We start from the raw sequence: 14727 nt of genomic DNA, 5'->3' as shown, positions 1-14727 counted from the left end.
TAATCTATACTTGATACCACGGTTGCCTCCCAGCGTGAAGGCCCTGGTTCGTATCTCAGCCGGGTCCTGTTTGTCTGGAGTCTTCCTGTGGCAGCGTGGGTTTTCTCTGAGCACTTGGGTTTCCTCCCACAATCCCAAAATTTTGCTTCATAGGTTAATTGATGACTAAGAGAGACTAAGTTGTTTCTTATATGATTAGTACCATATGTTTGTGGTTGTTTGAGTCTGTGTTGGCCTGCATGGGACTGACAAACTGCCTTTGCCTTTTAGTAGCTGGGTGGGCGGGTCTAGGAAATGGATGGATCGATGAGTTTCCTGGTACAACAACCGCTCTTGCTGGATCTTTATAAGTCCAAAGATCAGTAATGAGGGGAACTAAATTTATCTGCACCTGATCAGGTCTAATGTTTACGCTGAATGGTTCAGGTTGGGGTTAAGGGTTGAACAATGTCTTGAAACCAACAACTGTACAAACCTGTGTTTATGTTTGTGTGCACATCTGTGTGTTTTTATACATACATGTAAAAACGTGTACAAGCTTCTTATTCATACATTTTAAAATATAGTTTTAAAATGAGTTTAGAGAAGAAAGAATCACAAGAGTGATTTATGTATGTTACTCTTGTAGCTGTTCAAAGGATTTAGAACAGTGCAATTTCCTATGGTGGTTAGTGAAGTCATGACCGATCGCCCCCTGGGATGTCAGTCGGCATTATCATGACAAATATTGAACATTTTAATGAACTTTTAACAATATAAAACCTTTTACCGTAATTGTTTCCAATCTAACTTTTGTTATTCATTCCCAATCATGAGTACAGTAATTTCAACTTAAAAGTTCAACTTATTTGGACGTAGCATTCTGTTTATATCATACCTGAGGCATGATTCCTTATTTTTTCTGTATACTCTCAGATGTAAATGAGTGTGAGGAGTTCAATGGAGGATGCCAGCAAACGTGCATCAACACAGCAGGTTCTTATCACTGCGAATGCAGCAAAGGATTCCGCATGCACACAGATGGCCGGACCTGCATCGGTGAGATCTTTCCCCCAAGACAGTTAGGGTCAGATTTGACCCACAATGAAATTTAGCAGAAACATATTAGTGATACTGTTGGCCCAACATTTAAAAAGAAGAGTGGACATATTAGATCTGGAGTTCCTAGAATATTTTTTGCACATTAAAACTGTTTTGAGTAGAATTAACCTGTCAATTTAGTTGAATTTTTGATCTAATGTTGCTGAAATCAAAGGAAATTCTCTGCAAGATAATTTTACCAAACAAAACTATTCATGGATCAGTGATGACTGAGTCACTTAGCACTTCCATCTGCAACCTGTAGCTTTATGCTGAAATTTTGAGTTTTTGATGAATGTGTCTTTAAAGTCATTAGCATTTAAAGGTAGTTTTATAGTATCCTTAGCAAGAGCATTGGAGTAATTTCAAGTTAGCCCCTGTTTTGGCACATTTCATTGAATGCAGCTAGAGATACCACTGGATTAATTGCCAAATTTTCTGCCTTTGCACAAATACAATAAACGTTGGACCTTAAACTATCAGGTGAAATTTTTTTCTCTTAAAAGCCATTAAATTGTGAAACCTAAACTTAAATCTGAACACATAGTTGTTGGGTTTTTTAAACCGTTTTTCTATGGCTCTGTGTCTTCTTTAAAGCTCTGAATTCTTGCTCCATCCTGAATGGTGGATGTGAGCACAAGTGTGTTGACATGGGACCCAATCATTACAAATGCGAATGTCAGAGGAACTATAAGCTGAAGAGAGATGGGAGACACTGTGAACGTGAGTAAGCCAATGTTCTGTGGTGAGGCAATGCAAAAGAAATGTTGATCTGTCATCACTCTGATGATCCTTCTTAAAACTGCTAAACTCGACAATAAAAACTTTATATATAAAAACTTACGCATAAACTTTTTTTCCCCCTCAAAAAAAGATCTGTTTAATGCTTATTTTGTGTCAGGACCAGGTCTTGAGGACCAACAAAATATGACAGACCCAGGAGTAAGAACTTCAGAGTTTGAGGACCAGAGCAGGCAGGATGATGGCTGAAACTTGACACCAGGGGGAGCTGAGGCAGACTTGTGGGTGATGAGGAATGAGAGGAACGGAACAGAGTCCAGAGCCGGTCTAGGAATGAGGAAGTCCGTGAACACAGAGTTTTGTAGATGAGGAATGTCTTACTGCTTGGTATCTTGAGAGAGGACTTGGCAGTGAGAAACTGGAGGTCATAGGCAGGTAGGTTGATTGTTGGAAGCTTGAGTGAGGCAGGCAGGCAGGCAATCTGAGAGCGTGGAACAAAAAGCAGGCTTGCAGACAGACTGAAACCACAAAGCATGCGTAAGCTGGGAATCAGGCAGAAGACTTTACGTTCCAGCAGTGAGTGGAGCTGCATGGCAGCAATATATACTCAAGTGAACATGTGGAGTGAATCAGAGGTGACGAGCAGCAGCTGGGGGGGCAGGGCAGCTGCTGTCATGACAGTACCTCCTCTTCAACGACCGGCCCCAGACGGTCGTGCGGGTTGATCAGGATGGTCTCTATGGAACTCCGCGACCATGGTGGGGTCGAGAACAAACCGAGCAGGGACCCAGGAACGTTCCTCCGGGCCATAGCCCTCCCAATCCACCAGGTACTGCAAACCCCTTCCACGACGACGAGAACGGAGCAGCCGTCTCACGGTGTAGGCAGGACCCCCGTCGACGTACCGAGCTGGAGGCGGGGCATTGGCAGAGGGAACAAGGGGACTGGTCCTAACCGGCTTCACCTTGGAGACATGGAAAGTGGGATGTATGCGGAGGGGTCTGGGCAGGCGTAGACGAACAGCAACTGGGTTGACCACCTTGGAGATAGGGAAGGGTCCAACAAACCGCGGCGCCAGCTTCCTGTTCTCCAGACGGAGGGGAAGATTAGCAGTAGAAAGCCATACTTTTTGGCCCACCTGATAGGAAGGAGCTGCAACTCTTCGTCTATTGGCAGCAGTACGGTAGGTCTCCACAGTCCTCAGGAGAGTCTGCCGGGCCCTGCGCCAGGCCTGCTGACATCTCCGGACAGAAGCGTAGGCTGAGGGAACAGAGACCTCACCCTCCTGGGAGGCAAACAGAGGGGGCTGGTACCCATATACCACCTTGAAGGGAGACAACCCTGTGGCAGATGAAGGAAGAGTGTTATGGGCGTATTCCGCCCAGATGAGGTTACGGGACCATGAAGCCGGCTCTCGGGTGCAGAGGAAGCGGAGGCTAGTCTCCAACTGCTGGTTAAGCCGTTCAGATTGGCCGTTAGACTGTGGATGGAAGCCAGAAGATAAACTCACAGACACTCCCAGTAGGCGACAGAACTCTGCCCAGAACTTGGCTGTAAATTGGGGACCTCTGTCCGAGACGATATCCCTGGGAATGCCGTGGATGCGAAATACATGGTTGAGAAGGGCCTCAGCAGTCTCCTTAGCTGTAGGGAGTTTAGGAAGAGCAATGAAGTGCACCATCTTTGAAAACCGATCCACCACGGTTAGGATAACAGTCTTCCCGTCAGATGGTGGAAGCCCTGTGACGAAATCCAAAGAGATGTGGGACCAGGGTCTTCCAGGGACTGACAGCGGTTGTAGCAACCCAGCGGGAGGGGATGTAGAAGCTTTGACTTGAGCACACTCTGTACAAGCAGAGACATATTCAGTGATGTCTTTTCTCATGCTTGGCCACCAAAACCTCTGTCGGATAATAGCAAAAGTTCTCCTCTGACCAGGATGGCAAAACATGCGGGATGAATGGAACCATTGTATTACCTTTGCTCTGAGGTTATCTCGAACATAAATACATTCTGTGGGACAGGCTGACGGAGACTGGGAGCCCTGATTAGCAGATCGTACCTCCTCCTCAATATCAGTATTTATTATTGCTAGTCGAGCAGAAACTGGCAAGATGAATTCCGGAGTCTCCTCCTGTGATGGGCAGGCATCCCTTCGGGATAGTGCATCAGCCTTCGTGTTCAGAGAGCCTGGTCTATAGGAAAGAGAGAAATCAAACCGGTTAAAAAACAAAGCCCAGCGGGCTTGGCGGGAGTTAACTCTCTTGGCTGTTCTCAAGTACTCCAGATTCTTGTGATCTGTGAACACGACGAAAGGAGTTTCAGACCCTTCTAGCCAATGACGCCATTCCTCCAGGGCGTCCTTGATGGCCAGCAACTCTCTATCCCCGACGTCATAGTTCCTCTCAGCACTAGACAAGCGGCGGGAAAAGAAAGCGCACGGGTGGACCTTATTGTCCTGGCTCCGCTGAGAGAGGATGGCGCCAATCCCTGTGTCTGAAGCGTCTACTTCTACAATAAACTGCCTACCTGGGTCAGGTGTAATCAGAACAGGAGCTGAAGTAAAACGGTACTTTAATTCCTGAAAGGCAGACTCCGCTTCGTGGTTCCAGGAAAATGTCCTTTTGCATGAAGTCAAAGCATATAAGGGTGAAGCAATCTTACTGTAGTTCTTAATGAAGCGCCGGTAGAAGTTAGCAAATCCAAGAAACCGTTGAAGTTGTTTACGGTTCTCGGGTTTCGGCCACTCCAATACTGCCTGCACCTTTTTAGGATCCATCTTGACCCTCCCCTCTGAGATGACCAGCCCCAGGAACGAGGTAGTAGTGACATGAAACTCACACTTCTCTGCTTTGACATAAAGTTGGTTTTGTAGTAGTCTGAGAAGGACCTTGCGTACATGTTGGACATGCTCAGTCTTAGAACGTGAGAAGATCAGTATGTCATCCAGATAAACGAATACGAAGTGGTTAATCATGTCTCCCAATACATCATTAACAAGGTTTTGAAAAACAGCCGGGGCATTAGTTAAGCCAAATGGCATGACCTGATATTCAAAGTGGCCTGAAGGCGTGTTGAAAGCTGTTTTCCACTCATCCCCTGCCTTGATCCGGACCAGATGGTAGGCGTTGCGTAGATCCAACTTGGTGAAAATACTGGCACCCTGGAGAAGTTCAAAGGCAGATGACATTAGGGGCAGAGGATAGCGGTTACGGATAGTGATCTCATTGAGCCCTCTGTAATCAATACATGGTCTCAGGCCCCCGTCTTTCTTCTTGACAAAGAAAAAACCAGCCCCAGCAGGAGAGGAAGACGGCCTTATGAGTCCAGCAGCCAGCGACTCCTTGATGTAAGTGTCCATGGCTAGCCTTTCAGGAGCCGAGAGTGAGTATACATGGCCTCGGGGAGGTGATGTGCCTGGTAAAAGTTCAATGGAGCAGTCATATGGACGATGAGGGGGTAGAGCAGAGGCTTTTAACTTGTTGAATACTTCTTTAAGGTCATGATAAACAGCAGGTACTTTGGTGAGATCTGGGTATTTGTCACCTGTGGTCCTGTTACGATCTGAGGACGGTGGTGTTTCCATAGCGCCTAGACAGTTATTGTAGCAGCCAGTATCCCAAGTCAGGATCCGACCTGACCGCCAATCAACCTGCGGATTGTGTTGTTGCAACCAGGACAGACCTAAAATTACATTAATGTCAGTATTTTTGAGAACATGAAATCTGATAAATTCAAAATGATTGTCCATTTGCATCTTCAATGGTTCAGTAACCAGATGACTGTTGGTTATGACGTGGCCATCAATGGCTTTGACACTCAAATGCTTCTGCTGAGGGAAAACGTTGACACCCCACTTGTTAACAATTTCCTCTGACATGAAATTACTGTCTGCCCCAGAGTCAATTAGTACAGTTTCTGAGTGTACCTGATTCCGGACATGAAACATGGCTTTAGTCCTTGGGTTAGGTTGGAAGGAGGATGATAGAGAAAGGCTCACACACACGTCTCCTTCTTCCGTGTGGAGCCAGACCTTTTACTGGACAGTTCTCAATACGGTGATCGGGAGCAGCACAGTAGAAACAAAGATTCTGCTGGAATCGACGGTCCCTCTCCTCCTTGGAGAGCTGTGTGCGACCCAACTGCATAGGCTCCTCCGTGTTGGATCCTGAAGTCAAAGAAGGCCTAGGACTGAAACATGACCGGGGTTCATGATAAATTCTAGGGTTAAGTGCATTGTGTCTCTCCCTTCCTCTCTCCTGAATGCGTCTGTCAATGCGGGCTGCCAGTGACATCAAATCATTGATCCGTCTTGGGAGTTCCCGTGCTGCCAATTCATCCTTGACGCACTCCGCCAGTCCCTCATAAAACATGTCATAGAGGGCCTCCTCATTCCATGCACTATTACACGCTATGGTTCGAAAGCGTATAATGTAATCGTCAACAGTCTCTTTACCTTGACGTATCTTTGTAAGTTGGCGTGCTGCCTCCCGATGGGGTTTCACAGGGTCGAAAATTGCCTTGAGTTCCTCTGAAAACTGTCTGTAAGAAGAACAGATGACAGAATCCCGAGCCCACTCAGCGGTAGCCCATTGAGCTGCTCGACCAGTTAACAGTGAAATAACATAGGCAACCTTTGATCTTTCAGAAGAGAAGGCAGATTCCTGGGGCGGGCGGGCGGGCGGGCGGGCGGGCGGGCGGGCGGGCGGGCGGGCGGGCGGGCGGGCGGGCGGGCGGGCGGGCGGGCGGGCAGGCAGGCAGGCAGGCAGGCAGGCAGGCAGGCAGGCAGGCAGGCAGGCAGGCAGGCAGGCAGGCAGGCAGGCAGGCAGGCAGGCAGGCAGGCAGGCAGGCAGGCAGGCAGGCAGGCAGGCAGGCAGGCAGGCAGGCAGGCAGGCAGGCAGGCAGGCAGGCAGGCAGGCAGGCAGGCAGGCAGGCAGGCAGGCAGGCAGGCAGGCAGGCAGGCAGGCAGGCAGGCAGGCAGGCAGGCAGGCAGGCAGGCAGGCAGGCAGGCAGGCAGGCAGGCAGGCAGGCAGGCAGGCAGGCAGGCAGGCAATCTGAGAGCGTGGAACAAAAAGCAGGCTTGCAGACAGACTGAAACCACAAAGCATGCGTAAGCTGGGAATCAGGCAGAAGACTTGACGTTCCAGCAGTGAGTGGAGCTGCATGGCAGCAATATATACTCAAGTGAACAGGTGAGGAGTGAATCAGAGGTGACGAGCAGCAGCTGGGGGGGCAGGGCAGCTGCTGTCATGACATTTTGTGCGGTACTGACTTAAAGATGATCTACTTTGGTACAATTTTTAACACAAAGTAGCATTTGTATCTTTAGGAGAATGTTATTCAATGACATTTCTTATAAATGCATCTTTTGTTTTGTGGTTCATGTGTTAGTGAGGAACCCCTGTCAGGACAACAATGGAGGCTGTGCCCAGCTCTGTCATTTCAATGTTGGCCATGCAAGCTGCAGCTGCCAGTCTGGTTTCAGATTGGCCAGAGATGGCAGAAACTGTGCAGGTAAGCACTAAGCATTCTCTGAGATTTGAGATCTCAGATTTATTTTAATTATTATTTAATTTGGGTAAATCTGTTCTGGAGTCTTTTTGTCTTTGCTTTGCTTGACCTGTAGCGGCTGCCTGATGGTAATAGATCGAACATGGGATGACCAAGGTGTGAAATGTATTTGATAATCAGCAGCAGGGAGTCATTACATTTCAGTGTTTGGTATTCTTCAATCGAACCATCACTATCTTCCACTCTCATGGCAGACACTCTTTCACAAGATCTTTTTCTTATTTTTTCTGTTCTGAGACTCTAGTTTGGCAGCTCTCCACAGGCTCTACATCTCCTGCAATCCTCTAGTTGCATCTCCAAAAAACTCATGTTGCAAGACTTGGCCTATGTTCACATCTTTACTACATTATCCTTTAGTCCTTGATCTAAAACAGACCCATATTTGTAATAGTTTTGCTCCATTACAGATGCATTTTACAGATAATAATGGATTTGTGTTGTTGCATCTTTTTCCTATTCATAAATTGTATTTTTGCCTTTCAATAAAAAAAAGAAAACTCTGCTCTCGAGAGTCATCAGCTACTTTGCCAGACGAGTACATTTTCTTTAAAAAAAACTTTGGAAATGAGAGAACTTCCATAACTTTGAAAAATGTTATATGTTTTGGTCTGTGGAGACACTTTTTGTTTTGCAATGTTACAAAGCAGATAAATCTTTTACAACATACCAGGTTTCACTTCGTTTTGTGGACTTTTGGCTCAATTGCTGCTCTTCTCCCATAGACATCGATGAGTGCAGCTCTGGTTCAGCCAGATGTTCTCATGGTTGCGTCAACACGGTGGGATCCTTCAGATGTGTATGTCATCCCGGATTTGAGCTTGGTGCTGGTGGCAAGCAGTGCTACCGTGAGTAAGGATTGTCATCTGATTCTTGATCCTTTCCTCATATAGTTAAACTACAGCTGAGTCATAAGAAATGTGTTCTTTGGAGGAATCTATCAGCATGTAGACGATCATATATATTTTTTAATCTTGCTATTATTGACGAATGAATATTTTTTTTAGGTAAATCTATGGAGAAGCAGTGCAAAATAGAGCGGTATATTTTATGACTAATTTGAATTAAAAAACAATTAGTTTTGATTATTAACAACATTTTTCAATTAACTAGTGATGTAAACTGAACAAAGATGGAACCTTCAATAATAAATGTATGAATTATTGCATTAAAAACTGCCAAAAAATATATATTTTTTAAATTTTATATTAAATTCATCAGTACTGTTATTAAGATCAATTTATTTCATTTTTACTCCGCCCTAGATATAAAATGACATTTTATTTGATGATAAGCTGTGCACGCGTATAATTCTGTATTGTAGCATTTACTGTCTTCTCAGGAAGATTTAGATACTGAATTCTAAACTGAGATGGTAGCTTTTAAAATGCCAGCTTCAGACTTTGAATTCTATACCATTTTATACTTTAAGTGAGGATCTGAGGGTCTCATCCAATGTCGAGGTTTTTAAAAAGAAATTAAAGATGCATCTATTAATTCAGCTTTTAATTAGATCTCCTATGTGGGATCTAGAATTTTTATTCTTATATTTTATAACATATTTATTTGTTTAATATTTTTTTTGTCAAGTTGTCTTAACGTCTTAACTTATTCTTATTTATATTTCAGGTGTTTTTGACTTTTTATGCATTAACTTATTTTATTTTTTTTATATTTTAGCTGTTTTTATGTTTTTACTTTTCTATTTATCACTTTTATATTTTAGACTGTTTACAAGTGTTTTCTCACCCTTGGCTGGGGTGTTTGTGTCTATGCTGACACCCCAGCCAACAAGAGGACAGAGCAGACGGAGCCTTCTGGGTTCTCGCTTCTTTATTTATTTATTTTTTGCCATTTCTCTTTTACTTGTGCTTGTTTTTGTGTATTTTATTATGAGAGGCTTATTTAATTATTTGTTTGCATGAGTGGGGATTGGTGGTTTTGCATTCTTGTTTGTTTTTATGTACAGCACCTTGAGCTGTTTTCTTTACATGAAAACTGCCATAGAAATAAAATTACTTTGAATTTAAACTTAAAGGACTCTATTTAAGTGTACTTCAAGTATAGATAAAAGTGAGTTTACTTGAAGTATTGTATCTATATATTGAATTATATTTAATTACAATGTTCCAATTTAGTCTGAACAAGTATCCAGTTAATATACTTTCATAGAATACCTGCTATACTTATACTCAAGTATACTTGAGGCAGCAACTATAGGGCAACAGTGGCTCAGGCGGTTTGATCCCCGCTTCCCCCAGTCAACTGTTGTTGTGTCCCTGGGCAAGACACTTCACCCTCCTTGCCTCCAGTGTTGCTCCACTGGTGTGTGAATGTGCATGAATGTCCCGGTGATGGTCAGAGGGGCCGTAAGCGTAAACTGGCAGCCACGCCTCTATCAGCCTGCCCCAGGGCAGCTTTGGCTTCATCAGTAGCTTACCATCATCAAGTATGAGAAGCGCAGATAAATTCAATCCATTATTATTATTATTATTACTTAATAAAATAAACTTTAAGTGTACTTTCACCGGCAGGCATTGAGATGGAGATTGTGAATAGCTGTGAGAAGAACAATGGAGGGTGCTCCCATCATTGTGAGCATACCACCGGTGGTCCCCTCTGCTCCTGCAACCATGGCTACCAGCTGAGCCACGACAGGAAGACCTGCATAGGTAAGCTTACATTTAAAAACTGCCATTTCTTTTAGGATTGCTCAGGTTTTTGTCTCAGTTCAACCCCTAAAATTGTGATTCTGTGTTTAGATAGCGATGAGTGTGCCAGTGAGGAGTCCTGCTGCACCCACGTCTGTAGAAACTACCCCGGTGGCTACGACTGCAGCTGCAGAGCTGGCCTCACACTGAACCCAGACGGCTGCGGATGTGATGGTAAAAACCCTACATTTTTGATAGGTTTTAACCAGCTTTTTATGCTTCTTTTTCCTTTGTGACAAAGTTGTGCACTAAAAAAAAAGTTCATTGGCTATGTTAGAGGTCATGGCCAATAAATAGAAGAACATTTGAAGCAGAACTTATAGTAGGAAGAGAGAAGTTGCAGCAATCGCAATATTCAGATCTGCAGAAGATGTGAAATCAAGTGCAGATTCAGAGATGAAGCAAAAGTCTAAATAAAGTTTCTCAAGTGTAGTTTGGCAAACTCCAGTGAAATTTATTTTCCACAAAATGTATGCAACATGCCTTTAATAAACATGTCTTTAATAAAGCTTGACTGCTGCTGTGTGTCCATTTAGACGTTGATGAGTGTCTGGCAGAAACATCTGGCTGCGAGCATTACTGCGTCAACACCTTAGGATCATACAAGTGTTTTTGTCCAAAAGGCTTCCGCTTGAACCATGACAAGCATTCCTGCATCTGTGAGTGACTTTAGTGTTGGTGCATGACAAATAGTAGTGCACCAAATTTATTTGAAACCTTGCAGAACAAAACATTTTCAAAAAAATAAACCGCACTTTTCTTCGTGTTTAGCGCTGAATGGAGAAGAAGAACTGGAAGAAGAAGAGGAGGAAGACAAGGATGAGAAGCAGCTAGAACTTAGTCGGTTTCAAGATTTGCTGCTTCATGGGAATCCTCAGCTCATGCACTACACGTCAGCCCTGCGCTCCCATCCCAGTGTCTATGATGCTGGTGTTCGTGACAGTAAAGAAGATGTAGAGATGCAGAGAGGACCCAGAGGAGAGCTGATGCTGGATAGTCACATAGGTATTGTGAAATACTGCGTAATTTATTCTTTTGAAAAATTGTGACCTAAAACTACCCTGTTAACCAAATTGTTTCAAAGTGTGTCTAGGGGGCTTCTTTGGGGATGACTGCACTTTAAGCTGTAAAGATTGTGTGAATGGAGAGTGCACAGAAAGCAAAGATCGATGTCATTGCTCACCTGGCTGGACTGGGATTATCTGCAATAAAAGTAAGTATCACTAAAATCTGTACATTTTAAGTTCTTATTTTAGAAAAAATAATTCTAAAACACACAAAATATTTGGATGTTTACCCTTTAGCAGCGCTTGTGTGATTTATTACATATGGACCCAAAACTTTTGCTATCTCCTGAACACAGAAAGAATTGGGGAATCAAACCTTGTGCTACTGAAGAGCGGGCGACGCTCACAGCCAAGGGTGCTCCAGGATTTATTTCTCTACAGTAGCTTAGTGGTTGCTAAGTGACTGTAAGAAGTTGCTAATTTGTTTTTACGTAAAATTACATTTCGAAGAAGGAAGGTAACAGATTTAAATACCAGATTTAGATTTATTATCTTGTCAATAGATTGCACTTTTAAAATGTGTTAACTGTCAGAGTCCGAAGAAAGAGAAGGAGGTGTTAAAGTGTGGTAGGAAAACAATCAGTCATTTATTTAAGAAGAGCTGTTGAGAGCATCAAGCGCCTCTCCTTTGCCATGCGAAAAAATTTGCTGCTTGAGTATAAAAAACGTAATTTTTTATGTCCAAAATGCCTTTCTTTACACCACTTTTCATGGCGATTTATGATACTTTTGGCTTGCCAGGGTTCAACGCCTGTCCAAAAAAGTGTTCATAAGCTTGACCCCCCTGCCCCGTGTGGGAGGAGCTACTACTAAATGTTTTCAGCCTGATTGCTAGATGGAGCGGTGTCTGTGTGTATCTCATGACAATGCATGGAAGACACGGAGGATGTTTAGAGCAGTAAGGTGCTGCGAAGGTCGTGGCTGGTGAGGCTCTGACTCTCTCAGAGCCAGATTTAAAAAAACAAAATGAGAGGCCTATACTCCCTATTAATTGTAGAATTGAAGAACGTTTTATGTACCACCTATAATATTTCAAATTATCCACGAACAAAATACTCAAATGTAGTTTTGACTGAACTTACATGTCTTTATCTACAGAAAATTAAGAAACTAAGAGGAAAGAGTGCTTGAAAATAGTTTTAAAAATAACATCAGTATGGAGTACCCCCTAAAATACCAGTTTCCCTTTTCCCCCTCCTAATGTCCAAATGGAATTTTAAATAAAAGTTCAAATCCAACTTAAAATATTGTTTTATTGAAGGCCATAACTTTGTAAACATTTGTTTTAATACTAAAACTTTCAAATAATTATCCATGGAACATGTGTCCCACATCATGAACTTAACCATATGACCATAACATTTCCTCTTAGCGAGACATTGATCCTATTATTGATGAATATGTAGAAGAGAATCAGAAAAGTGAAGGTTTACTTTTCATGAATTTTTAAGCCCAAAAATATACACCAGGTTGAATGCGTCAGACTACAACAGACAGTGCCTACACACACACCCACACACACACGTTGATCAAATCTTTACCTGTACCAAAATTAAGTGCATTTGTCTCTCCTTCTGTACAAAAATCTCAGTGACATTAATGTAAAAAAGTTTTCCTTATCTAATTTTAGTTATGGAAGTCTAAATAATAATTTTTCAGCATTGGTCAACCATTAATTATAACTTCATGTTTTGAATAGGAGTCCACCTTTGAATAATTTTTTTATGTGATTTCATCAGCCATTTTTCAGTCATTTAAAGCAAAACATAAAATACTGTATTACGCCCTTTCATTTTTTGGCAGATATGTAATTCCATAATACTGGCTCTTATTAAATAAACTTTATTAGTGACAAAGTAGGAACAAACGCGAGCTAACGAGCGCCCTCTCTGTTGAGACTGTGCAACTGCGTACATCTAAGACTGTCTTTTCAGTGCGGTTTTATGTCACTTATTATATACAATACATATGAAATACAAGGCCGTTTTACAGCGTTTTCCAGAGCGGCAGCGGTGATCAAATGTGGATCTGGAGGAAAGGAGTCTGAAAAAACAACCCTTCTAACTAAAGTTAGGACCCTCTGACACTAAGGTGCTTTGTGGGGATCTCTGATTTGATTTGTCTTGCCTTTTGTGATTAAATTTAGTTTGATGAATGTTTGGCTAAAAGAGATTTTTCAATGCATTTAAAATATTAAAACAAATATTTCTGTGAAGTCAATTGATGCATTGTTATAAAGGTAGCTTGGAAGCTTTCTTACCACACACTCAAAACTTACATTAGTTTTCTGATCTTATAGACTGCAAAAGCAAAGGCTTTTCTGTTTTTTTGTGGCATCAAGATACCAGACGAACTAGCATCTCATTATCTTTAATTCCTCAACTTCTTGTCTTTCCAGCATGTCCAAAGGGAACCTATGGGCAGGCCTGTATCAGTTTATGCCTCTGTCAGAATGGAGGCTCATGTGACCCTGTGACCGGGAGGTGTTTGTGCCCCCCTGGGGTTGAAGGACGGTTCTGTGAGGAGGGTTTGTATACGCACCATGAACACCGACACATACATTTAGCTACCACATGAAATTGCTCCTAAAATGATTACAAATGAATAAAAAAGAGAAGTTTAAAGGAGGTTTAGGGCAAAACTAAAAATCTGAAATAATGTTATAAATAGATTATTATAACTATAAAATTATAAAATATAAGATATTATATGAAGCCCGGTTGCTTTGAGAGGGTTGCGTCAGGAAGGGCATCCGGCGTAAAACATTGCCAAGTTTACCATACGACTCGTTCGCTGTGGCGACCCCTGATGGGAAAAAGCCAAAAGGGAAACTACATATGTGTTAAAAAGCATTTAGGAACTTTATATGAGTTAATTCATTCATTCATCTTCTGCCGTTTTATCCGGGGTCACGGGGCTGCTGGAGCCTATCCCACCCACTTGTGGGCGAAGGCAGGGGGCACCCTGGACAGTTCGCCAGTCTGTCGCAGGGCTTTATATGAGTTCATTGTTGCTATATGTAAATGCTGTAATTTTGAAATTTCAGAATAAAAAAAATGCACATTGTGATACTATTTACGGCTGAACTAAAAACAGAATCTTAGTTTTTAAATAGCATATTCAAATACCTAAATACAAACATAATAAATATTGATACATTTTTTCTATATAAAAAATGAATTTTCCCAATAAGTTGATATAGCTTCTCAAAGTATGAACAAAGCTGTTGAAGTTGTTTATTTTTTTACACTGACAAAACCACAAACAACCTCACATTGATGAAAAGGATGCTCTATTGTTCTGGGGTTTATTTACCCCAGATCAGATGTACTAAATGATCACACAAAAGCAATTTGTTTTTAGCCAAAAAACTTTTAAGAGGTAGTGTTCTTCAATGCTGTGTGGAAACTTGTGGCTACAACTTTAAAATACCTTTAGTTTAACTCAGGAGTAAATACCAGCCCACATACAACAGTGTTCCCCCCGTCTTCGCAGGGGTTAGGGACCAGAGACATCCGTGACTACCGAGAACCTCCCCCCACACCGCGGCAGAAGAATGT

At 42.6% G+C, this 14727-nt stretch overlaps 1 protein-coding gene across 15 annotated transcripts in view; it reads left to right on the top strand.

Moving 5' to 3' along the window:
- The window catches only part of egfem1 (EGF-like and EMI domain containing 1), a 62389-nt gene that overhangs the window by 16905 nt on the left and 30757 nt on the right, over positions 1 to 14727 (top strand). For 10 of the 15 annotated variants that reach the window (XR_013659609.1, XM_078956486.1, XM_020708411.3 and 7 more), the window contains 10 exons: positions 916 to 1038; positions 1678 to 1803; positions 7213 to 7335; positions 8115 to 8237; positions 9924 to 10061; positions 10152 to 10274; positions 10637 to 10759; positions 10872 to 11105; positions 11185 to 11313; positions 13566 to 13694. Coding sequence is in view for 14 of the 15 variants with exons in the window: in XM_078956486.1 (XP_078812612.1) it covers positions 916 to 1038; positions 1678 to 1803; positions 7213 to 7335; positions 8115 to 8237; positions 9924 to 10061; positions 10152 to 10274; positions 10637 to 10759; positions 10872 to 11105; positions 11185 to 11313; positions 13566 to 13694 (1371 nt within the window). In the remaining variant the exon portion in view is untranslated. Of the gene's footprint in view, positions 1 to 915; positions 1039 to 1677; positions 1804 to 7117; positions 7336 to 8114; positions 8242 to 9923; positions 10062 to 10151; positions 10275 to 10636; positions 10760 to 10871; positions 11106 to 11184; positions 11314 to 13565; positions 13695 to 14727 lie in introns of those variants that run through there. The other 5 variants (XM_078956488.1, XM_020708408.3, XM_078956492.1 and 2 more) reach the window with 4 other exon arrangements.

This window comes from Oryzias latipes, chromosome 13, assembly GCF_053564925.1.
Source record: "Oryzias latipes strain Hd-rR chromosome 13, Olatipes_Hd-rR_3.1".
In the NCBI taxonomy this organism is placed as follows: Eukaryota; Metazoa; Chordata; class Actinopteri; order Beloniformes; family Adrianichthyidae; genus Oryzias; species Oryzias latipes.
The sequence above is the reverse complement of the archived record's forward strand: the minus strand, read 5'-3'. Positions and strand labels throughout refer to the sequence as shown.